General features: G+C 41.0%; 1 protein-coding gene across 1 annotated transcript; it reads right to left on the bottom strand.

Annotated features, from left to right (window-relative positions):
* Positions 1-12,452: 12,452 nt before the first annotated feature.
* On the bottom strand, positions 12,453-26,586 carry LOC110979399 (uncharacterized). Its single transcript, XM_022235162.2, has 10 exons — positions 26,172-26,586; positions 25,101-25,180; positions 24,195-24,305; positions 22,783-22,846; positions 20,892-20,983; positions 19,645-19,763; positions 17,899-17,991; positions 16,160-16,272; positions 15,011-15,088; positions 12,453-14,386 (listed from the first exon to the last, which is right to left on the bottom strand). Exons 1-10 carry the CDS (start codon positions 26,463-26,465, stop codon positions 14,261-14,263), a joined length of 1,170 nt encoding a protein of 389 aa, XP_022090854.2. The 5' UTR covers positions 26,466-26,586; the 3' UTR covers positions 12,453-14,260.
* Between the last annotated feature and the right edge of the window lie 176 nt (positions 26,587-26,762).

The raw sequence follows: 26,762 nt of genomic DNA on the forward strand, positions 1-26,762 counted from the left end.
TGATGGATATGGATATTAGTTTGCAGTCATGTACTCTGTCTTTGCCTGTATATTGACTATGAGGTCAAGATTCTTTGTTGTTGCTATGGTCCTGTTTATTTGTTCCCGATTCTGATGTAGTAGAGAATGTTATTATGTTACTGATTAAACCAAAGGCTATTCCAGAAACGTACGTTGCAATTAAGAGTCACTTGTTTACATGATTTCCAATCTTCCTGTCAACGGTTAGACATGCCCAACTCACGGGCTGGGTAACCAACAAGCACTTTTGAGCCAGTTAAGCACACACTTTCATGGGGAATTCTTTCAAGCCTGCAAAAATGAATTGAATGAGTGATTACGTAATGGATGGTCATTATTCAGGAACATAGGATGTGCCGTTGATGGCCCTAAAATAACGGCGTTACGTTTTGTTTACATGTGCACTTTTCCTGCGACGGTTCGATGTTTTTACAACGTGATAGACATGTTATGCCTAAAAGCTTTCATAATATTCGACAACAATGTTATGGCGACATGGTCTTGGAAACGTTTTAATGACGTTTGTATGACTTTTAAGGAAACGTTGGTTGAATGTCTTTGCAATGATTAATTAGCATTATGTTAATGAAATACCTCTAAGATCTTCCCGATTATGGCACCTCGTGTTGTAAAATCGTGTCGGAAATCTAGCGATTTAGCGATGCACCGCTATGGATTGTGTGCACGGTTGTCAAGTCGTACGCAGAGGTTATAGCTTGAACGTACTGCTTACAACTAGTGGGTGAGCCTAACAAATCATACGTACGAGATTATACAAAAGTGATGTAGGGTGCCCCCCCCCCCAAATTTTGAAATGGACATTTACGTCCATTTATGGAGGTAGGCGTTTAGACAGGCACCTAGTTCAGTTATTTTCAGAGCTCTCTGAAAAAAATTGTGCACCCCCAGGTGCCCCCTCAGCTGTAGCACCCTAGTTACGCCACTGATACGCACACGGACCGGCGCGCAACGGTCGCTAAGTGTACAGTAATGTACATCAGTTTGATTCATCAGAAGTCGATACTTCAACTAGGCCGAACAAATAGTGACATTGTCTAATTGTGACCTCACAGAACTCGGTTAGTTTTGCTACGTCAATGCCAAGGTTAAGCTTCAGGCCTAATTGCCGCGCCAGGAACCACAAACCAGAGGGAGGGGTGGGTGGACCCCCCATCCGCTCTGATATAAAAAATAAATAAATAAATGAAATGTAAAAAATTAATTCGAAATTATAGAAATAAAAAATAGGTCAGTGCATCTGTATGTGTCCGCCTGCAAGCAACAATCAGACGGGCCTGCTCCCTGGAAAAAATCCTAGATGCGCCCCGCTTAAGGCCTGAAATGGAATTTGATGTCACTGAAATCAATCAGTTACAAGGGTCTAGCATCCCACCAAGCTATTAAGTGAAGTCGGTAATTTGCAAGAACCGTTGACAACAAAGAAGGTCTTTTTTCTTCTTTTTATGGACTTGCGAATTTGCATTTTAGTAACATGTTTTCCAACAAATTAACGGTCTTAGTATACGAACAAGGCGCCCCGCTAATAGCATATCTGATCAGGGACAGACAGACAGACAGACGCGGGCTAGTCAGCGGCACTCCGTTTGGCATATTTCCATATGGCCGCGTTGCAGTTTGCGTCTTGATTGCGTTGCTCTCTGCGTTTCTTACGTCGATATGGAAACCAGGCTTTATAACGTGCGCTTTCCTACTGCAGAGGTGGGACCCCAGCAAACACATAATGCTGTGACAACTTTTTTGAAGGTCGCGCCAATGTTGTGACAAAAACATTTTGAAATGACATTTTAATTACAGCATAGAAACAATATGTAAAGCACAGAAACATTGTAATGAAATTATGCAAATGTACCCAATGTGATGTTTTATCTGACATTAATTTTGAGAAATATTTGAAACAGGTTTTAAAGCGAAAAACAAATATTGCTAATATTTTATGACATTATTAAGAAGTTATAAAATTTGTTCGCCTGTGTTTTGAGAATGTTACCTGCACGTGTATTTATAGCAGTTCTTAAGATGTTGAACAGCTGTTATTATGACGTGTGATGTGTGATAATAACATTCTTAAAACAATTCATAAATCTTTAAATAGACGAAAGCATCACCAACGCTTCTTTGAAAAGGGATAGTTTTTAAAATGTGTTGAGTTGATGTGATATTTTCTCAACATCATTATTGTAGACGGAATCACCGCCGATATGCTGAAGGCCTCCTTGGACACAGTGGCACCCCGGCTGACCAACCTCTATGGTAGAATATGGGAATCAGAGACTGTCCCACCTGAATGGAGGGAAGGAATTATAGTATCCCTCTGTAAGAACACGGAACAAGGAGACGTCAGGAGTCTGGCTAATTATCGTCTTATCACACTCCTCTCCACTCCCTCATATGTAGTCACCTCCCTAATCCTTCAGCGAATTATGGCCTCTCCTTCTATCCAGACAGAGGCCCCAGCAAGCAGGGTTCACCCCGTGTAGATCCTCTACTGACAGCGTCCTAGCCCTGGAGTCTGACAGAACAAGGAAGGGAATTTCAGCTAGCGTCCCCTTCTAGCAGCCTACATAGATCTGAAAGTTGCGTTGTAAAAATATCATTACAATGTTGCTGTGACCTCATTTTCATATTGACCCTAAGAGGTCGTGGTTATCGAGTGTTGTTGCAATTCTGTCATTTTTGTAACAAACATTTTCAGTTTTACTTTTTATTAGTAGTATGTCAAATATCTCCGTAAAAACATTGTACTAGTGGATGCAATGCCTCGGATTCATTTGTTGCAGGAACAAGTGGAAGATTGCCTTGGGGATTCATTCGTTGCAGGAACAATTGGAAGATGAAAATTGCAATGAAACTTGCACGTTGATTGGAAGGCAAATAAAACGTTCAGCAGATTGCTAATGTCAAAGCGTCATGAAACGTTATTTTGATTTTGTTTAGTAGTAGGTCAATATATCTCCGTAAAAGCATTGCTCATACGTTTCGTAAAAAAGTCATAAAGATGTCATAAAAATGTTTGCTAGACCATGTCGCTATAACATCATTTACAAAAATGACAATATTGCAAAGAACATATCAGTTTGATGTTTCAAGTTACTACTCAGAAGTGAGACGGTAATATTTGTCGCAATTTTCCTGATACAGTTAAGTAGAATCCCCCGCAAATTTGCATGTAGGATTCATGCCTCCCCCACTTGTGCTAAATGGTTGCGCTCCAAATACGCGCCCTTAGAAATCAGTACAATTTCGGACAGAAATAGCGGCGCCTGGTGAATCAAGAACAACCTGTCCTATCGTTTGTTTAAGACTATGGCCACAAATCCAGTTTTCCTTTAAATTTCAAAGTTGAAATTTAAAAGAGTTGGAGGTCCGACTAGTCCCAAATTTGTGATTTAAGAGGCGTGGGTATGGCCATCAGTGTCATTTGTACCATCAAGTTTTAACTCGAACCACATAAAAACTGGGTAGGGCCTTTGTCGTTCATAGAGTTATATTCATAAGGCGAACTTGCGGTCCATGAGAGTCGTACGTATGGGTTGCACGTCGTACGTACAACCTAATCATAACCCATAACTCACTTGTATAAACAGCCATAGCTCGTATACGTGTGGGTCATGCCGGTTCCCCTGAGAAATTTCAGTCTACAAGCCAAGATAATGATCACATAAAAGGAATAGACTCAAATGCAAAGTAAATATGTTTATTATTCCCGCTTACGTTATATGCGTATCCATTTTCACATCTCCTGACAATCATCAATGCCCTTGGTTTTCAAGCAGCTAATAAAATCTCATTCATTAATTCTTAATTTTAATTCTTAATTTTGAGCCCCTTTGTTGTATGCAAAGCAGGACCGCTACTTGGCAACTTTAACTGCTCGCAGCCCGACATTATGGACAATGCGGATTGTCCAATTAGATACCACAGCTCTAATATCGCCGAGACTCGGTCTAAATTTGACAACGGAAACTATTTAGCTTGATGGCATCGGTAAACACGAACTCTGCCCTGCCGTTTGTCAGCCCGATCCCGTGATTGTCACATCTCATTATATTTCCAGGGGGAAGGAAGTGACAACCATCGCGCATGGACCCTTTCGCCGTGCACGGGGTACCGGTATCCATGATAATGAACCGTCAGCTACCGTGACAACTGACGGCGGCCGCGACAGCAGTGCAAACAACCAAAGGAGAATAGATAATGCGTACTGTACGTGGGTTGATGCAGCAATATTCTTGGTTGAACCGCGTCAAGTGGGAAGCAACCACACTTCCTTAAGTCTTTCAAGTTCGTTTCGAATTATTTCGCAGGCGCTAGCCGTCATTATTGGCGGCATTTGATCGTTCTGTAATTAGGGTCATTCGGCGAGTTGTCAACGACGGGGGTTGAAAAGCAGCCATGAAGAGATTTGAAGAATAACCATGTATAGATGAAAATCACTCAAGATTGGCACTGACGATTCTTTCAGTCCAAGGATACTTGTGATGATGATTTGCTGTCTGTTCGTTTTATTTCAAAGGTGGAACGAAGTAAAAAAAAATTGAACAGGGCTGAAGATTTTTTTAAGTGACCAGTCACAGTCAATAATTCAAGGAGTTGTCCATCAAAACAACTGTAGGCCCTCGCGATAATAAATTGTCTTTTTTTCAAAAATGGCGAAATGAGAAAAAAGTTACATGCAATCAGCTGCCAGCAAATTCGATTCACTTTTATCATGAATTATATAAACTGCATGTGTGATTTGCATCGTTCAGGGCTAAGCTATACATAGATCCAGGATCAGGCTGTACATGAAAAAATGAACTGATTTGGGTTTTCATGTGATGAATTCTATCGAAATCAAATAGGTACAAAGATGAAAATGGCCTAGTGGCGAACCCCCGCTTTGCCTGAGCCCAGCCCCTCACATTTTTTTGAAACGAAGATAAAATATACACCTATACTACTAGCTCGGATATATCTGGTCACCAGAGGCGCAACCAGGGGGGTGAGCTTTTTTAGGTGTAAATTCCGGACTGAGCCCCACCACCACCACTAACAAAAATCATATTATGAATGCGCCACTTAAATAGCTTTGGCTGAGTTGAACCCTCAGCCTCTAGGACATCATTTACAACCACTCTACCAACGAAGCTATAGTTGTATACATGCCGTTCTGTTACGTTGGTTTCTCTCGTTTGTCGATATTTTTTGTTCAGGGGACGCTGGTCTACAGGCATCAATTTCCGAAAACTTTATTCATAGGTCGGCCATAGTGACATTGAAAGCAAGGTTAACTTCATTTTTGAAAGCTGGGAGTAGAAATGTAAGCAATGAAATGTGGATTCATAGCTACTTATTACCTGACTAATCTAATGAATAATGTCAAATTTGTAATTAAGCATACAAAATGTACAAAAATGTTTTAAGCCAGATTTAGGGAAAATATTAAACTAGAGCCTTTGAACACGCAAAGGTCACAAACATTTTTGTAACGCCCTAGCGGACAATTATATTACAAGTCACAATCTATTGACAATTTATAAACAGATGGAGAAAATATAAAAGATCTAAAATGGCTTCCACTAACTAAAGGTCAATGTGGTTTCCTTTTGCAATACATCCATGCAGTTCAGACAATTATGCCCATTGCACTTTTACATTTATCGCAATTTAAGTTCAAGGTCGGCAAAACGACCAAAGTGATTCTACTTGCAGCCCCAAGCACATAATCACGATGTTTATTAATGACATCATTTACAATATGTTCAATTTACTTTTTGTTCTTGCATAATCTGCATATCTGCAGATCAAAATTGTAATCAATAGACTGTCAAAGTGGGCCTCAAAATCGCTTGGTGAACATGATTACTCCCTTTTGACATCTTCGAGGACTGATGAAAAAATTACCCCGTCTGTCAGACATTCCCGGGGAATAGTCAGAAATACCACAATGTCACAGACAAGCCAACGGTACCATACAACGCCGTGATGTAGCTTGAACTCCTTGATTACTATTTTTTTCATCGTAAATCATTAACTCGAGAAGAAATCTTTTACGGCTTGCTAGTAGCTAATCTGGTTCCGGGACCAAAAGATTCCGGTTATTTTCAACGCTAGTGTCACTACGTCAAGTGACGATTTCCTCTGGTTCTAAAAATTTCCAAGGTTGTCTAGAACATTCCGAACCTATTTCGTTGATGTTTGGTCATTGCTTTTTACGGTCAGAAACGTCTTCATTTATATGTCGCCTCCCCCAGCGATTCACTTTCATTCAATTTTCTTACTGTACTGGAAGCAACACTAGAGTCTTGTTGCCACTTTTGCACGTACGTCGAAGATAAGTTTTCAAAACACGAACGGACACGCGTCAGTCTGGCCTGGCAACCCAGAATTACGACATGCGTTGTTTTTAACCGCGACAGTACCTGACCTAAATTACGTTGGGGAACTGTACAGCATGGAACCGGACTCCCGGTAGCGACCCAGAACACCGGTCATTTTTAATGGGTGCAGACCACTAATTCAAGTGAGAATTTCTGGCCACCTCATTAGCATTGAAAGTGCCCCCCCCCACCGTATCTTTTGAAAAAGGAGATTGTTTGGCCCCCAAAATGGCGACATTGTATAAATCGTTGCCAGGACCAAGGGTCCTTGAGCTTTCATTTCAGAGCAGAATGGCTAAAGCTTCGGTTGAAAAATGCTCCTTATAAGTGCCCGAGAAAGTTGAGGGTTGCCACTTGAGAAATGGCTGCAATCAGACTTCGGAAAATTACTGCACTTTTCGGGGGGGTGATTTTGTTTCGTGGGAATAACTGAAAATGTAATTGGTTAACCTACAAAAAAAAATTAAAAAGAAATTGAAAGATTGGGGACCAGACAATAATTTAATTTGTGTCAGAAATCTCAGGGATGTTGGTATGTATCTTATTGGGCCCTGAACAGAGCCGATTTTACACTGTTTTCAATGGGGCTTGAATTAGTGGAGTGTACCCTTATACCCAACATTTGTCCATCTTGCCGATTGTTGTCCCTCTGCTGACGTGTTTGGACGGCACTTGCTCCAAACACAAAAACCGGCGTGCGTAGTCTCCCGATCCCGCTGATGTAGAAATCACACCTGTTTGTGGCGTGTTGCTAGGGTAAACAGTTTTTGTTTATCTGCCGTCGCCTGGCAACGGGACAACATCACGAGTAATCAATGGCCAGTGTTATAGCGCTCACGTGGATTACTACAAATATTGATAGATGATTATTTTGTTTGCTGTCATGAAAAGGAGATAAGGAACAAAATGTATCGCAAATTTTACTTCCAATCAGATCTAGACATATAAGTTTCGTGTTTCATTTAATTCAGGTTTCCACAATTTATTGTTCAGTTTCAGCACTAACATTATTTAAAATGGCTGACATCCCCAAAGAAATTCTTCAAATTTTGGAATTGGTTATAAACACAAGTTTTAAAAGTGCTTGGTGTCAGGCCTAAGGAACTGAATCGACCTCCGTATCCCTTCTTTAAAAATTTGAAGTAATACCCTTCCCCCCTGATTTCTGAAATTCAGCTTTTAAATTATTGGCCTCTACCTCAGGTCTTGTCTGGAAAATTTAGTCAAAAGGAACAAGATCTGAATACAATCAACCCATTCATTTTCTCGGAAAAGCGAGATTCCTCAACGTTTGGGGAAAACTACAAAAGGGTTTTCCCATTAATAAAAGGCAGCTCTTTTGTGTCATTTTGTGAATTTTCTAATAAATTACCGTCAATCTACAGCCCAAACCCACGAAATATGCAGAAGAATTGTTGGTCATCATAATTAAATAAAATGAGTGTAGACACAACAGGCCGAGACTGAGCCAGCTAATTACATCGATATTGGGAACAAATGCGTTTTCGGCGCTGCGCCGCTCTACGTACAGGCGCCGATTGGCCCGGACATGTTGGAAAGGCTGCCTGTTGTGTTAACACTCGAGTTTCACTTTGACTGATAATTACGAGGCAAACCGCGGTTATTTTTTCTCCTCGAACGGACAAACACAATCGTTGTCAATGAAGACAGTTGTAAGTAAAGTTCACGAATCACAGCATGAGGGTCTGACTGAAATGACGATTCGTAGTTGAAGTGGCAACACGGACCCAACGTGTAATGATGAAAAGACATTAACGGCGTTACCTGTAGTAAACATATATACCGCATAGCCGTTAACAACACACCTTCATGACTTGTAGTGTCCTCTAGCGGCTATAGTGGTTAGTGGTATCAAGTAAAAGTCCCCGTTGTAGGGATAGAGCTGAATTATTTGTGGACTCAGTATAAAGATTGTGCGGCCCTGTGAACAATGTATGATCTATCAAAGCAAAACAAAACAAAACACAAAACAAAACAAAGAAAGAAAAAAACAGTGTGCCAAACACAAGGTTTTAAACAGTCTTATTTCTCTTGTTGACTTAAATAGCTTGTAATTTATAATTAAGTTGTGTACTTTGTGGAGCTTTCCATCAGCATGAAATGCAAGGTTCCAACGCTCAGGCCTACTAGCATTAAGAAATTTGTGCTGGTATATACCTTGAACCAATAAGGGCCTACCAAGCACTGGTGCCAAAGGCCTGGGGAGTAGTTCATCTGGCCCTGTTTAGGAATATAACATTAATAATTGAACACTGAAAAAAAGTCTCAAAACGAGCGTCCAAATTCCGTAGGCGCCTGCATTATTAAATCAGACAATTAAAATGACAATTATAATAATGCACAAATATCAATATCATTTATCATTACTGTCTATCGCACCTTTCCCGCCGGGGTCATTTGCGAGGTAAAAGCTGAAATACTGGACGACTGGTTCAGTCGCCAGTTCTCAAGAAAAATAATAAGCTAAGCTTTGCAGTGGAGGGACTTCGTTTGCTCATATTCCATTAATTAAGTCCGCAGCCACACATCGCCGGTTGCGTATATCGCTCCTTGTGCTTTGAAAATGAATGAACTAATGTGTCAAGCTGGTGTCCGTATATGCAAATAAACCTGAAACAGGTGTCCAGATCGACCTTGTGTGTTTGCTTTCACTTTCGTGGCATAATATTGATCGGGTCGTACAGAAGTATATTGAAAAATTTGCAAATTTATCATTTTTTGTGGGAAGCCTTTTTCAACAGCAGAGCGTGAATGCTACAGACACCGGGGCAGTAGACTGGTTCCGAATTTGAGTGCACTCGTATCAGTATTTAACATTGAAATCACTTCCTCGTCTTTTACCATAGGTCAAAACAACAACAACAAACAGACAAAAAAACAAAACAAAACAAAACACTTTAATGAATCGGCAATGTTATACAAAGCCGTGATTTTAGGGAAACACGCTGTGGGATTAACTGAATGCTTGTTTTATTTGAAGAATTAATATTTTTCATCGTAGCACTAAATGCCATGTGCTATAATGGCGACGTGCATACTCGAGATCGTAACGGTCATTGTGAGAATTATAACAGCTATCTCCACCTGTTAGGGTTTGCACCGTCGATCGTTGGCAAGACAATTTATCGAGCTCTATATTGTTCGGAACCACTATCCATATTCTTGTTGCCAATCCAACGATTTCCATTGTGCTTTTTTCACAACTAACTAACTATTAACGTATATCCGTTTCTGCACATGAGCAAAGGGAATATCATTTTTAAATTAAACATGACATCTAACCCTTCTCCGACACCATTCCTGTTTGCATGGGGTGTTTGAATTTCAAGCAAGTTTATTAAACATATTTTGTGTGGAAATACATTTCGCACAATAGGCGGCTAATTCCATCCCCTATCCGATATAATTGTATCTCAGCTAGGTTAATTGTAACATTTTTTTTACCTTCAGATAAGCAAAAGACATTTCCGCCTCGCGGGCCCATATGTGCAACATTTTAATTCCAGTCAAACGAAGCAGATTATAAATACTATCGTTCGTATTTCACACTTCTAACCGTGAACCAAGATTAGTTTCCGCATGGATGGTAAAAAAAAAGTATTATAGGGTACTCATTAATTGGGTCTGCCACTTCAGTTGGCTGAATGTACAGTTGAAGTGTACTTCAACCTCGAGAACATGTGTTGGCTGCTGCTTGTTTGTGTTCCCTGGATTACATAATTATGTATCATGTTTCAGCGTCCGTGGACATGATCCAATGCCCGAAATAAGGCGGTGTAACTGCAAACATATTAGGCCTATTTCCAGTTTATAATGGCGTTCTTTCAACTTTCATATAGCAACACAAGTACATTCGTTTGTACTGACTAATATTTGCATTTAAGACTGGGAACAGGTATATACATGAGTCATTTCATCTAAAAGCTGTTTCAGATTTACAGTCCCTTGGAAGTCCTCCGAGTCGGCCGATCTGGATTTTTAATGCTGGAGTGTAGCGACTTGGATCTCCTCAACGGGAAAGTTGACGCAGCTGGCACGCGCGTGTTTAAAAACCAAGCAAACGTTCAAACGATATTTGTTTGAACACAGTGTTTGCTTTGCGCACAAGAAAAGACAAACGGGAGCTGCAGGCGTTACTGCGGACGCTTTACTAGACCTGGTGACAAGTTGGTTATTGGTTTAGTAAAAACGCTTATCCAAGCGCAATACCGTTGCCATCTAAATGCAATTTACACGTTATCATTTTTTTTTACCTTTGCACGGATGATCAACCATCCAATTAAATCGGAACTTAGCCAATAATGTTACTAATCTGACTAGAGTTGCACCAATGGAGTTCGACTGAAGCTCACTGACAAAAACCGACTATCTAGCAATTTGTTTTCAATTTTAACGCTTTGCACAAGTAATAAACCGCTCGCGCCCAAGATGTGGATGCTGACCTCTCAGCTGTGTCTTGATTGAAATATCATTGCTAAAGGAGAAATGACTCCCAAGAAACTTATTACAGCGAGGAAGCAGATATTTACCACAAACAAACGCTTCAGGGCGCTAACGTGACTAGGACCTGCTCGTTGATCCCACTGGCATTTTAAAAATTCCACATAATTTGATTAATTATTTGAGAAAGACAGAACAAAAGGGAATTCGACAGGTGATCTTTCCAAGCTGACAGCTTGGATGAAGAAATAAGTCAGACTGATTTACTGCAAGACTTATTACTGAAAAAGCTCTAGGCTGTCATTTTCAACACCCCCCGGATTCTTCCTTTTTTTCGAAGATGTATTATACAAAGCTGTGTTCAAGACATGATGCATTTTTTCTCCTGCTTGAGCTAACTGGAATCATACGAGTAATAAATCGAACTTACGAGTGAAAGTTGTTTTTTTTTTAAAAAAAGAAACTATGTCCCCAATACAGCCTCGTCGATTAGAAACCATAATTGCGATGGCACCGCACTCATACGCACATTCTTATGCTTTACGTGCGCGTGCACTTGAGACGCATGTAACGCACGCGCGCGTACCACCTGTCCACGGGCGTTGTGCCACCGCAGTAATTGCTTGTAATCCTGGTTGTCGAATTATACTATAGGAATCAATCTCGCAGAATTTGCTTAGCACACAGCTTTTCTTAGCTAAGCAAATGCCGACTTCGCAGACCAGCCAAAATTCCATGAAACAAATACTGCTGACTGATTCCCCGCCAAGTTTAACTTATGTTGCTGAGAAAAAACTTCTACTCGCTAGCCCGTCCCCTCCCACTAAATGGACCCTAATGCTTTGCCCCACGTAGAAGGCGGGGGTGATTGCCTTTCTGTTCGTAATTGCTTTATCTTCTATTATTTTTTTACAGGTTTTCCACACCCTCTTACCCTTGATTTGAAGAGAATGTTTCAAACGTGTGTCCTAAAAGTTATTAAAAATCAAAAGGGCATGTGCTTCTTTTCCCCCCAAAAATTAAAAATTCAAAGAAAATAATAAAAATATAGTCGATCACGTACCTCAGATAAAAAAAGAACTGCAGGTGCAAAACTAAACAACACAGAATAAGCACCGGTGAGTTGTCAGTTTCAACAACTTGGTCGTGTTCATGACAATTGTTTCAACCATCGTCCTCGTGCGTTCACGGATGGAACCGAAACCTCCCGCTGACGCGTGTACGCGACCGCTTGACAGTGAAGGACCGTCTCCTGTATATTTCTAACCGACAGAATAAGGCTGAAATTAAAAAGAAAAACTGCCAAAAGGCCTGATCCTGGGCCAATTGTTTTGGCAAACCATTTTTTCTCGTTGTTCTTTTATCAATTTTGTTAAGGAGCAGGGCTAAATGTGTGTGTGTAGGGGGAGGTCTTCAAGCCCTGAGGTAGAAAGAGAAATGAAATTATTTCCAGTATCTTAAAAACTAATGTCCCGTTGGGGATTGATCAAACGTTACCCCAGTTTGGGCCAAACTGATACACCCCCTCAGCATTTGTGCACTTAAGGTTTAAGAGCGCAGCATTACACTACCATACACTGGGAGGGCAGCTTTGCACAGGCCTAAACACATTTATTTGCACACCATCTTGATAAAACTTTGAGCTCACTAGTACTTTCGATAAACCTCTTTGTAACAAATATAATCTATGAAGTACAGCATCAACGATAAATACCTTTTAAAAACCTGTGGGACAAAAAATCCTACATGCAAATAACTCTTAAATGTTAGTTAATGTAAGATTTTCTAGTCGTCTACATAACACAGTTTCCAAAAATAGAAGTATCTCGGTAGCTAAATTGTTTTTTCCTGTTGATTGACAAACAACTTCTGGTAAATGGCCATATTTCAGGCTCTCATTTCTAATAAGTTAGTACGGAATCTTCTAAATTCCCTATATACATGTGTAACTAAAAACCGACTCTACACTCCAGAACAAATAACCGAAGGCCAACAAACGAAAGACGCCAACTACAGGAGATAGAAATGACTAAACATGTACATCTGCAGTGCTCTATGTTGTTACGGCAAGATGCACTCAATATAACAGCACCAGCATGGCAAATTTTAGATGACACTGTAATGGAGCCTCAACGCAAATTCTGTTACAGCTTAAAAATGATTATCAGGTACCATTCACCAGATACCAACTACATGTACTTGTACACAGGACATTATCGCCGGGTCAAACAGACACAGTTTTTTACTGGACAGCACCCCTTATGATAATTAACATGGTACTGTACAACACAAACTGTGACCCTGGGCCTAAGGGGGAAGGCACAGGTGTAAAGCACTAGAAGTTCTTACATGCTTCAGAGATACACTTAGAGGTGAACGGCTACAGAAATTTACATTTTCTCATTCGATTTGCTTCACACAGCAACTGTAATTGTTCTGGTAATGATGAATGTGTATGACTTTCACATTTCAGCTCTGAATCCAGCATATAATGGTATTGCTCTTAGCCAATTCCTTTTGATCTTACCGACATTCAGCAATCTATCCAGGGAGAAGTTAATTAGTTGACATCCTTTCAGAACTGTTTAGGATTAATCAGTGACTGGATATTTTAACACTGCACCATTCTTAATGGATTCTGGAGTTTCACGTCATTTAATGCCTCACATTTGGATAGATGCAATACATAATTTTTTTAAAGACAAACTCTTATATGACTGGGTTATTACGACACTGATGAAACACTTTGCTTGTTGATCTCAGAAATGTAACAAAATGAAAATTAACATTTTTTCAGTAGACAACCATCATAAAATACTTTTGTACGAATTGTTTTTGAAGTTGCTCAATTTCACAAGTCATGATCGTACACTGAATCTAATCTAATAACTGACAAAAAAGGTGGGATTTGAAACTGTGTAAGTAAACCACTTGTGTCTTCCAAGTGTGGATGCATGCATCCAAACTTGCCACTTTCAACTTCAACAGAACATAAATGCATGTACATATAAAGGGGAAAACCGTGTTGACAAAAAGTAATTGTTTTGTGCAATAATAAATATTTAATTTACAATTGGTCAAGTTATAAGTTCTCATTGTACTTGGAATGCATTACTAAAACTTTTGCTACGTGTAGTTTGAAGGCTGCGTACATGTGAGCTCATATACACTAAACCATTGAAAAGGAATCTGTCACATTTTGACGTTTGCATAAATACATGCAGTTGGCATGTCAAGCTGACTTGTTATTAGCCTTCCATTCAGTAGACAGCGGAGATACTAGGTGAAAGGCATAGTTACTTTTGCTACTTAATTTCCCCTGTGTACAACCACCAATGAATATTCCATGGGGGAGGAACCTAATTCAAGTCCAGAGGGATTACAGTCGATCTGTCCCTTCATTGTCCCGGTGGGAAGGGATTGCTGTCGTCGGGTTTGAGGTCGCTCAGAAAGTGGTTGACCTTCCTGTGATGGGCTTCGTCAGCGCGGATGGCTAAAATCATATCCCGCATGTTGGCATCGGGCTACCAGAAATAGAAACATTATCACATAAATTACATGATCCTTTTTCAACAGAGACATCAACACTCAAGAGTGTTTCACAGGGATTTTTCCCATTTTCGAGGTGTTGAAGTTGTGAGGAAGATTTAGATTACTGTTGTTCATCAAAAAACAGCAAAAACACTGTTCCGCTCCCAGAAAAAAATTGTGTAGTTCATCTTTGTCAGCGAATCCACTGATGTTGGACACCTTTACATAATAAACAGACTGGGTACATGAAATGAAGTCACTGCTGGACATGACCACTTGTAACATTTCAAAGTATCCTTCAAGCTCTGTTGGATATTGAATCTGTAAAAAAAGCAATAAGGCTCAACCAACATCTCTTTTCACGTTTTCCCACTGAAGGGACAGGAAAAGACAGTCCGAGACAAACTACTAGTGCAATTACCTCCGCATCAAAAGACATTTTCCCCCAATATTTCTAAGGCTCTGCACGACTGAAACACTTACTTTTTGGAGGAATAAAACTATGACTCTTTGATCATAAAAATCAGACTTTAACAAAAGTTGCAATGAGAGCTTCAATACCGCAAGTGATTTGCACAGCCAGAAACCTGATGGGATAGGTTCGCTTCATAACTGACCTTCAGTTTCCAGTATCTGATGGCAAGATCCGGAGCGGCCATGTTCCCCCAGACCAAAAGCTTTTTATTATCCAAGTCCTAGAACAAAAGAAGCCAGTGTCAATCTAGGAAAGGATCAAATGTATGTGGTGATGTGGTCTAGCCCTTGTTATAACCAGAGGCACAGACAAGGGAAAATGTGGCCTCATCAAGTCTCTGATGACCTTTTTCCGCAACTTAGCTTTGTCTCCATTTTCAGCTTTGGACTTTGGCTCCATAGAGTTAGTCCCAAGATGAGTTGAGGCTCTTAAGCTCGCTGCATTCAGCTCCATTTACTTCACAATTGCATTCTAAAGCATTATATCTTAAAGATACTATTTAAAGGCAGCTTAATGCATGTGACCAGCAATAAATAAGGCCAAAGTTTCCAGTTTTAAATTTTTGCATTTTATAAAATATGTGTATTCTGTTTCTGCTTTTGTAGGAATTTGGAACGATTAAATCTTATAATATTTAATCAATTGGAAGGTTGCAAATTCAAATATTCAATTATTCCATTCATACAGCCTTACAAACAAAAGCTCGTTCACCAGCAGGCTGAAGTTTGGAGTATTTTGATTCCAAACTGATTGTGGCCTCCAGGGTAAAACCAACGATGGCATGGGGTACAAAAAAATGAGATAAATGCCCCTGACTCCAGCATGCATTGTACTTTTTGAGGATTTAACAGGAGCAAGACTGATGTCCAGGCTTAAGCTAGTGAGTCCAGACCATACAAAGACCAAAAAATGGCACGAGACCTTCACAAACAACTACATGTAGATGGAGTCCACAAACAAGTCTTTATAGTCTGTCTTTCCGTTTTCAGGTTCAGGTAAACTTGGCTATTTTAGCTGAGCTCTGATGAGCTCCCCAAACGAATATAACCCAACCACGACAGTGAGAGACATGAGATAGGCACTTCTACACAATTGCAAGTGACAAGATTGTGCACATTCAAATGAAAACTGCCCTTGCACATTCGCGCGAACTGGGTTGGAGAATTGAGTCTCATGCATGCTGACGTCCATGAATAGGCAACACAGTGCCATCTCCCCCTCCTACAAGGAGCCTGGGGGGAATTCTCTGTCTGTACAGCTGGGAAGGTATGCCAGAGAGAACTCTGGTTACCTGGATGAGTTTGGTGTACGTGATGACGGCTTCTTCCTCTAGGTAGCCCACGAACCGATGGCAGAAACGAGGACTACACAGGTAGGCCAAGAAGAACATGTTCACAAAGATTCCTGCATGAAAATACAAACACAAACCTGACATTATACTCGAAAGGGAGCAAAACATTGTAGATTTCTAAAGTTGCGACAGGACCTGGCAATGGTCTCTAGACACACAGCCTGCAATCAGTCAGTGTTAAATTGGCTTGACATTTGACTTGAACCGGAGCAGTGGTTAACTACGAGGAAGGGGGCATATGTTCCCCCAGCAGAAGTCCCTTCCCCCTCACAACCCCTATCAGAAATGTATTTAACCTAAATGCATGTACAAGAAACATTTCACTTGTTTTCAATGCCCCCTTAAAGAAATGGGTGCATCAATGGATACCCCCTCGGGAATTTCACCTGACACCACTGACCACGAGGAATGTTTGGAGGAGATGGAAATTGCCCGTTTACAACCAGTGACCAGTGCACATTCTTTTGAGCAAGTGCAGCAGGCTCCCCCTGGCCCTCCCAAGACGAAAAGGAAGGCATTGATCTAATTTTTGATCTGGTCGTGTGGTTACATGTACTCTGATTTGAGAAACGTACACTGGGCCCTTGACATTGCAGAAGCAAAGTTCGCGCACAACAGTGAATGCTTCTTCACTGAATGCATTTCCACTGCACAATATAATGCTCACAAAGCCGTGCTCAGGCTCTGTGGTGCAGAGCTGTATACAGAGACAGTAGTGCTAGCTTCAGATTGTGGAAACAAAATGGCAGTTCACTGGACCATGCTACCACATGTATTTCAAACTTGTCGGTGCATACACCTGACATTTTGTTTCCAACAATGGTGACACGCATGTCACAATTTGCTCTATACACAACTCTGCTGTGGTGTCCAGTGTGCGTCCTCCCTTGGCTGCTATGATCAAGTTGTACACTGCCCTCTATTTACATGTAGTTCCAGCATGGAGCAATTAATCATCAGCTTCTCAATCCTTCACAATCATCGTTGCACAAGTGGAGGGTTTGTGGTATTGAGCTGTATGGAACAAGATCATGTGTGCCATTCGGACGCTGCATCTTTTAAGGTCTTTGACCAGACGTCTTTTAGTTCATGCTCAGCCCAGCACACGTTTTCGTCCAGATTATACCTAAAATCATCCACACTGCTCAATGATATTATATGCAATGCCTCAGCATACTGACAGTAATTGCCAAAGGATTTTAAAGGATTCAGGCAGTGAACAGCCCCCACCCCATAAGAAACACATTTGAGAAATAATGGATGATTTTTGTAGGACTGAGCACAAAATTTGCTTAGGGGCAAAACATCCTTGCTTAAAAGACAAAGGTTACCAGCTCAAAATCTACGTGCTTGTCATGCTAACTAAATGACAGGTGAATGCATGGAGTTTTGGCCGGTAACCCAATTTGTCAAGCAAGATTTTGTAGCTTAAGCGAATGAATGAAACCAGCCCAGTTTACAGTGTATATACAGAAAGTAGAGGCAACTTCAGACTTTGGAACCAAAATGGCCGTTCATTATATGTGAAGAACAGCACGCATCTACTACGTGTATGTGGTAACTGTCCATGTGCAGTGATGCAAATTCCACCGTTCTGCTTCCAACAATTGAGACACTCATGTCACAACTCTCTCTATTTGCCACTGCGGCATGCCCATCTGAGACATGGTCCTGCATACCTTGGGTGAAAAGCACGGCCATAGTGAAGAGCCGACCAGGCTTTCTCAGCTCCAGGGCTGTCATCAGATGCATGCGCTCATTCTCAGCCTCCTCTGTCAACGGGAGCAAAAGAAATTGAGGGTCAAACTCTTGATATACTTCTGGTTTAATGCTAGGACTGCTTTGCCTGACTCCAGCCTCTACATGTGTGAATAGGAATAAGAAAAGGGGAATGTTGAGAAAGGTGGACATGCCTGCAGCAGCCCTACAAGTCATGGCCTGCATTTGCAAGGGCAAATGCACTGTGATACACCACATGTACGTGCATTTTTTCTTCATATTCATCAGTGACTTAAATCCGACTATTGTCACATTCTCTGTAAATGAGCATATATCCCCTTCTCTGTCTGGTCCAATTATATCTGAAATGGAATAAACACTACTTTTAAATGGTGGCTGCAATCCATTTGTTTTAACCTGTCAGGGAGCCCAGTTTCAGGCACATAGGCTTTATACATTAAACCGGGAGCCCAAAACAGGGCAAAAGAGCATGGCCATATAACAAAAGACCGTACTCGGAACAAAAGACCAAGCTGCTGGGAATTGCTAACATTTTTTCAGTAGTCAGTAGAGGATGAAATCCGTCATTGTTTTGAAAGATAATAACACTGTTTGTGGCATTCAGTGCGAGCGGATTACCACCAGGGACAAAAGCGCTACAGTGATGAGCGATACAATATCACTGCAGGCTAATCCAGCCTGTATTGAAAAGACACCAGCCGCGCACTGTGCCAGTTTCGGGAACAAAGAAGCTTATCTGGGCTCTTTTTACCAGGTGGCAGGCCTGGCTGAAAGATTCCGACATCAACAGATATTGCCTGTTAGATTAGAGTAGCCACCAGACAATCATTTGTGTGGGTGTAAACGTTCAGTAAATAAAGTTATGATTTTTTTGAAGAATTTTGACAACGGAAAATCTAGAAAATCTCCCAGTTTTACATTATACAACTTCAAATTCCACCCAGCAGCAAGTGGTTAAGACAAACCTTCAAAATGCACATTTGTCTTGGTTAACCTCATTTGCAGCTTTTGTTTCACTATTTTGAAGGATATATTACTGCCTTTTTTGGTTTTTAGGCTAACAGATTTTTCCATATTCCTGAGCAAAACTGTGATGTCATCTCAGGAAGAAGCCATAATACTGTACTCAAAAATGTACACAAAAAAGTGCTGCACTTTTATAGATTTTGCAGACTCTGTTTTCTCTTCACTGCCTCTTCATTGTTTATTTACATACATGTAGCAATAAGAAGCAGCAATTCCTTTCTCTAAAATGTTTTCAGTTAGTAAATTTTGGGTTCACATTTTGAACAGAAAAGCCTATGCATTGAACTATATCTTCCCTAGATGACTTCACAGCAACAGCCCCCTCAGTAGTCCAGGAAAGCATGGATAAGTCTGTTTTAAAAAAGTGTAGTTTTTAATGCATTTAAACCATTGAGGAATGTGAAAGAATTTTCATACATTGAAGAAGAGTACAAAGTGAAGAAAACCTGCATCTAAGAAAATTCATTGTAGCAACACTTCAAGCAACCCTGGCAGCTGCAAATTAAACAGAGACAAATTCAGTCACTGTTGGAGTCTGAATCATCAAAACTGACAACTCCTGTGAAAGCTGGCAAACAAGAACATGACAAGTGAGCATAAGATGCCCTGAACTTTTTGGTACAACTCTTTTTTTGGTTTGTAATCGATGGAAGGTATACCAAGTAACGTGTGGATCCATCCGTGGTCTCGTTGCATTCGTCTCAGTGAACGCAGATGCCTCGTCATGGCGGCCACCATTCCAGGGACTCCAGCCACCGTCTCCAGGAAGATAATACGGCTGCAAGAAGACAAGGATAATTGGTCAGTTTCGAAAGCAATCTCTCGGCAAGGAAAGCATGCTGGAGCTTTGTGCAAAGACTGATACATGTAGCTTGGGGTTGTCCAACCGAAAAGTTGCTATAGTTTCACAAACTGAGTCAGCAGGAATGACAGGTGTCCTTGTTAGTGTGCCACTGAGTGTCTCCATCCATAGCAAAGTCTACAGCATCAAATTTGTGTTCAGGAATGATATCCAAAGAGTATGGGCGATTCACAATACAGCGCACCAAGAGTTTGCCGCAGATGGGCTACTTTCATGACTTTTCAAGTTTACAGTCGACACGCAGCTGCGATTAAGCGCACCCGTACGCAATTTGGGGATAATTTAATACAGTCATTCCCTGCACCACACAAAACCACTATTTTGATTACCCACCCATTGGCAAAACAGTTTCAAATTTGCAATAGAGATAAACAACCGTTCGGAAAAAATTCCAGTTTTCTGCACACAGTGCAGTTAGCGAAGGAGACTTTGTCAACTATTTATCCATGATGCACTGCAAAAAGGTCTCTCCATGACAACCGCTTGGTGGTGCACTGCAGTGTGAATCACCTGTATTGGAGGGCAAAAGGGCGGAGCGACTACAGATTAATCCAAGGAGATGTCACTGCTCTGGTGGCACCACAATCTCATGTACACATGGTTGCATGCCAAATTTTGATGCATGCACATCAGGCAAGCCACAGCAACCAACCAGATGAAGAGACACGTCCACAAGCATGGTGATGCCGCGGGAACAGCTACTATTTTTGGTCGCTGAATTAGTCAATACCATTTTTTGTACGTGTCCTCACATGTAGACCAAGAAAAAGAGACTGGTTGGGTTGACCTTTTAAACGAGACACCCAACAGCCAAAACTAGACATTCCATTACAACTAGTTGTTTGTGCTCCATGCAAAGCGCGCATATACATGCATTGATGCCCCAATGCACTGACTTCATAGTGTGTAAAAACACACCATTTCTTGTTCAAAGGTATAGCTCAAGTGTCAAGCTGTGAGGCAATGTAAGGTGCAAATATAAATTAATAGTCTTTCACCATTAGTATGTATCTCCTGAAAGTGTGCAGTTAGCTCGATACGTACATGAGCCATTTCTTCTCTGTCCGAACTCCCCTCTTGTAGCCCGACAGCAAGTCAAAGCTGAAGCGGAGGGTCTGCACACAGGTGTAGGCGAACTAAAAGCATGCAGAGAGAAGCCAAGTCAGTAACAGACAAGCAGGCAGGCCAGAAACCTCAAAGCATTTGTAGGGACTCCTTTGTTTGGGTTTTATTGCATGCATGGTTTCACTGTAAGTCATTATCAGCAGCCTTCATTCATGACTGAGTTTAATTTTATTTTATTTTTTCTTCAGTACGCATTTATGTTGTTAATGAAAACTGACATTCTAATGACAAAAATACCAATGATATTTGTATCTGATTTGTATTTTTATAGCATGTAATGATCTAAGAGAGGTATGGCAGTTTTCCATAAAAAAGCAATCCATCAAGTGCTCTGGTCAGGACTCAGACGATACCACATTCAAATTATTCTGAAAATTCCTGGCTTACATGGTAACCACAGCTATGATACACGTACAGTTCCATTAACCTCTGCTCTGAAGCTGCTCTTTACATGCTACTGTAGTTGGGTGGATACGTATGTAAATGTATATGCCAATGTTCTTTACAGGAAGGGCACTGCGAGGATGCAATGCCCTTACGGATGAATGGAGACTCCGAATGAAGAGAATTAGAAGATGCCATTTGCAGGCAGAAGGATGAACTTAGCACAGCCTTGGAGTGTGTGGATGCTAGTGTTGTTGACTCAAGTTGTTGACTCGGATTCAAGTCAGGATTTGAGCAGCCATTTTTTACTTGAGACTTGCCATGACAAATACTCAAGTCATTTTAGAGGATGTATACCTGTCAAAACAAATGTTTAAGGGACCATACAGTATAATGTAATTGTTTTACCACAACTCTTAACCCTCCTATGCTGAAGTCACTCTTTGGGTCATTTGGTAAACACCTCCAAGAAGCACAGCTGTGTTGTGTTGTGCACTGCACCAACAGTCCCTCACAGGAATATCAGATTGCACTTTTGTGCTGCCCAAGAACTGTGCTTCACTGTTTCATGTGACATGGACTGCACAAAAGACCCTGGGTCATTTTGTGCTGACAACCTACTGTGTACACACTGAACCTGTGCATGTTTGGGTTCCATATAGAAACTACATGCCCCACAGTGACTGTGGGCATTTGTGCACATTTGTGCTGTAAAACCATAGGAGGGTTAATTAAAGCAGGGTTTTAGCTAGGATTTGAAAAGTAGGAGTGCAAAATGAAAAAAAGGGAGTGCAATCTTGTTAGAGTCCAAAAAACTTGAAGCACGCAACACGAGCAAGCAGCACGAAGTCCGTTTCGGCCAGGATCCAGTCCCCATGGAATACCTCGTGCGAGAGTGGGCCCAGTATAGCGGCTAACAATTGCCATGGGAATGAGGTTGATTACATGTATGATCGATTGCTCACTAGCTAAAACACTGTCTTAAAGATACATGTATCAATTAATCTTCTGTTTCAATTTTTGCTTTGCTATCACATTTTGGGGGCCTCTTCGGTGTTTTTGCTCCTGCAATGAGCAAAACTGACATCATCCAAGGCCTTGAACCTGAATGTTGCACTGATCTGTGCGCAAAAACTGCTGGAATATTCACACTTAGCTGCAGTAAATTTCCGTTTCTTTGGCAATTTTTGCGCGTGTAAATATAGGGCAATATGGGGTTGAACACAAACATGTAAACTGAGCAGTGTCCTCCCCGATTTACATCGCAGCAACAGTGCCTCCACAAGTCCAGAAAGCCTTGGACAATTTTTTATTTTAGATTTGAAAAAGTGCACTTTTCAGAACGCTTAACTTCAAAAGGATTTTTTAAAACAGTTTTCACACACTGAAGAGTGTATACATATGCAAACTGTACACTTGGACTTACCCAATCAACAAAGCCCTGTGGTGGTTTGTGTGTTATCTCCACACTGTGAAGTTCTTTGTCTGACCTGTAACACGACATGAACAAAGATGGATCCTTCATAAACTGATAAAAGTTACAATCCCTCTGTATCTACATGTACATGTACATAAATGTATCAGTATTGATTAGAGCACTGATAGTAAGCCATGGAAACTTGGGTCATATAGCAGGCACAAAATGTATCTATGGATACGGCCATATATCTCATCTATACATGTATACATGTATCTCTAAATATATCAACCAGGCAGCATTACTTTCTTAAACCCAAGGTACACAGAGTTTTAATCCCCTCAAAAGGCAATGGATTCTACAAAAATACATGTACATCAAAAGTTTCGATGTGGGATGAGAACCTAATCAATCAGAGTGAATGAAAGGAAGATTGTTACAGCTCACACAGTAGCCAATAAAATCTAAGGGCCTGTTTGTTTCACGTGGATCTGGATTGTGATCAGGGATCCAAAGTTGATTCACTGAAACCAGAATCTGCCTAATAGATAGCGGGAACCAGCTTTGGGATCACTGATCGAGATTACATTAGGAGAAATGGGTTTGCGGGTACACCATGGAATCAATCTCTTTGGACGAGGTGTGGTTCTTAAAAGAACTGGTGAGTATAAACTTGACGTTTCGGCCAGTGTGCTGTGGCTGTCCTCAGGAGAGTGTGCTAGACTGGTGTGGATAGCTGGTTAAAAAGGTAATCCAGAAGCAGTGGAGCGTGGAACAGGATTTGCGAGTTGTGTGACTCAGCGTGTGCGGTGTTGCAAGAAGGTGTTGGATCCTGGAATTGGAGGGAAACCTTGGGTTCGGGTATAGGGGCCCCATATGCCAAGGGAGGGGGGTGCGGGTGGCTTCGGGTAGAGATTGACATCCACAGTCTACTTCCACCGCTTGTGAGCCTTGCTCACCGTATGCAACTTTCGCTCTGTTTCTAATTGCCTGCAAAAATACAACTGGTAAAAGTCTTCTACTTAAACATTAAGCCTGCTGGTGTTTAAGTAGTGGTGTGTAATTCCAGAACTTAGGGGTCAAAAAGTGTGACATTTTTGTGTCCCTGTTACATCTGACCTTTGTTATTTGACATGGAAATATCACCGGAATTGATTTCGAACTTATTGTTTAGCAGGTACTTTACATTGATGCATCACTCCTGGAAATTAAAAAATGTGTTCTGAACTTACAAAATCATATGTCGAATGTGATGGGGCACGAAAAAAAAGGACCCCCTAATTTCTGGAATTACCCAGGTGTATTAAGCTCCTAACTAGAAACTAAACAAAGTGGTGTTCTTGAGCAGGGTATCTTTTTTTAAATTATTCCTGCTATGTTACCGGTGTTAGCCTTCTGGTTACTCTTCGATGGTCACTCACCATATTGGGTGAGGCAGAAGATACCGCCTACTGTCTTCCCCATTCTCATCTTCATCCGTTGTTGCCTTAGGGTGCGGGATGTCACCTGCAGAAGTTTTACCCGATGAAATTCTGCAACACACACAAAATGAAAAATACTAATTTTAACAAAGGTCACCTCACAAGGAAAAAACCTTTTGACGCGGCTGACCCCCTGTCGAGAATTTCCCACCAACTTGAGAAGAATTCTCATCTTCTGTCTTTTTCAGTTCCTTCCCAAGTCATAGTAGTAATTCCAACATGCATGTTGCTACACTAACCCCAAAACCCTATATCAGGCAAAGTAAAAAAAGTTTTTCTGGCTAGTCTGAGTGCTTTTGTTTCTGTTAGTATTTTTTTCAATTCGCGACATATTTTGACTTATTTACAATGTATACATGCAAATTTAAAACATTACACCATGAAAGGTCGTTGAGATGGCAAAGGCATCTTTCTTTTTTGCAATCTGTTTCCATGTTATGGTAGTAATCCAAACAAACATGTTTGTTCACACACCCTAACCCCCATACCTGTTTTAGGCGAAGTAAAAATTCAATTGGATTCTTACTTCGAACGGATTTGACTGTAACGTAACTTCTCATGCTTATTTGGGACTGGCTCAAGTAACCTAGTGACTGAGCCGGTTACTTGGGGAAGTATCCCACAATACAATGGGAACACACGACTGCTAAGTCGAACATTGATCTGCCCAAGGAATAAATGACAATCGGTAACGTCTTGGGTCAAGACTAGCATCCTGTTGAATTTGTTAGCAGCAGGTTGCTTGGTGGTCATGGTGGAGTGTGTGCAGATGGGTGTATGAGGGTCATTAGAGGGAAGGGTGACGGGGGAGGGGTGGGCCACCTTTCCTTGTCTTGAAATACTTACCTGAAGTGTGGAGCCAGCTTTGGTTTTTGCTTCGCACTATCTCCAGCTGTTTCATCCTGTGGGGAGGTGGTGCTTACAAACTGTACAAATAAAAAGTTTATTCAAGAAGGATGACATTTTAATTAGGTACATATACTCAATTTTTCTCAATTGAATTTTTCAAAATATGCAGCTTCCGCTGACATAAAAACCACCTTCCGTTGTAAATCATTTGAAAAACAATACAAGCATTATAAAGACCAAAATCCAGTGAAATTGTAAAAGCTACATTTGTAAATTTGACCTCATGCAAATTGACTCTGCTCAACAGTATCCCTATTCCACCACGTGGTAACAATCCTCTGGTCACAACTTTATAGAACCGCCTTCCCACATGTAGTTCCTTGCAAACTTTGTACTATTCGCTCTCTACGCCAATTCTGGTTTTACCTTGTGCCTATTCTTCTTCCTTTGTTAATCTGCTCTCAATTAGTTGTGGTTTGTCTGTCCAGATTTGAGTGCCCCCCTCCCCTTTTTGAAAATGCTGGCTGCAGACGCTGAGTGCACAATACGAGCTCTGACAAGAGGCAAGGCTGCCTGTCCGCCACAAGAGCACATGGCTCACAACATGGGCTACAGTGTTGATGCAAGAGCTTCAATCTCACAAATATACGGACATCACATATTTTCCATTGCAGTGGTTTATTAGTAGTGATCAGCCCCTAGAAGACTAGAAAGTGATAACATGTCCTAAAAAGCCAAATTTACCTGGTAAAAAATTGAAGTATTTACTCTGAAAACAGATTTTTTTATGTGTGTGCACAAGGTGTTAAGACGTGATACCTGCATGGATCCGGATCTATTATAAATTATACATTATGTTTTCACTTTTTTATATTTATTTATCAAATACATTTAACAACACCACGAAATAAAAGCAAGGATGTCGGGACCATGAGGCATTTGGCATTCCCCAAGTTTTTGAATTCCCCCAGTACAAAAGCTGGATACGCGTACGCTGCTGCAAATACATTCATACATGTAAGTTTCATTATAAAACTACATGTAAGTTAAGCTCATAGTCATACTGACCCTCTGTTTCAATGTGGAGCTTGATGATAAGTTGAAAGGCTGAGCGAGAATATTTTTACCAGCAGTACGGGTAGAGGTCAATTTTGCCGTGCATGGCCTCGACAGCCCGCCTGTGATCAGCGAGTATGGACGGCAGGCCCCCGCTGCCTGACACGGTGAAGGGTCACGCAGTCCAAGCGGTCTTCCTGTGATAGAGTCATTCAGGGCACGAACGGCGACGCTAAAACTACGTGGCCAGACGTGAATCAGATTGTTCGCACATAAAGACGCCTGTTTTGCAGTCACTGTTAACATGTTCGTATTTGCTAAAACATGAACAAAATTCACTGCAACTTTAATGGTTTGGTTTTAGGCAGTTCTAGGAAATAGCAGTCCCGATTGCTTACTTATATCGGTCTCGTTCCAAGGTCATATGCATAAACGCAATACGCAGATAACGCATACAGGGAACCCGACTGTGAGTACAGTTCGCATGACATCACATAAGCAAGGCGATGATGAAATGGCGAAGTTGAATTTCAAACATTGAGCTTTCATTTACGAGGGCTCAAATAACATTGAGCTAGTGCATTCAAAGTGTAAGGCGCCTCA

This window comes from Acanthaster planci, linkage group LG08 (assembly GCF_054643075.1).
Source record: "Acanthaster planci isolate LZ-2023a linkage group LG08, COTS_SCS, whole genome shotgun sequence".
NCBI classification, from domain to species: Eukaryota; Metazoa; Echinodermata; class Asteroidea; order Valvatida; family Acanthasteridae; genus Acanthaster; species Acanthaster planci.

Bases quoted from the DNA above. Each gene is read 5' to 3' on its own strand.
- LOC110979399 (XM_022235162.2), bottom strand. From the start codon at position 26,465: ATGTTAACAGTGACTGCAAAACAGGCGTCTTTATGTGCGAACAATCTG. The intron at 22,847-24,194 runs GTGAGTGACCAT...GTCGTGTTACAG, and splicing joins CTTCTGCCTCACCCAATATG to GTCAGACAAAGAACTTCACA. The intron at 19,764-20,891 runs GTACGTATCGAG...GTCTTCTTGCAG, and splicing joins ACAGAGAAGAAATGGCTCAT to CCGTATTATCTTCCTGGAGA.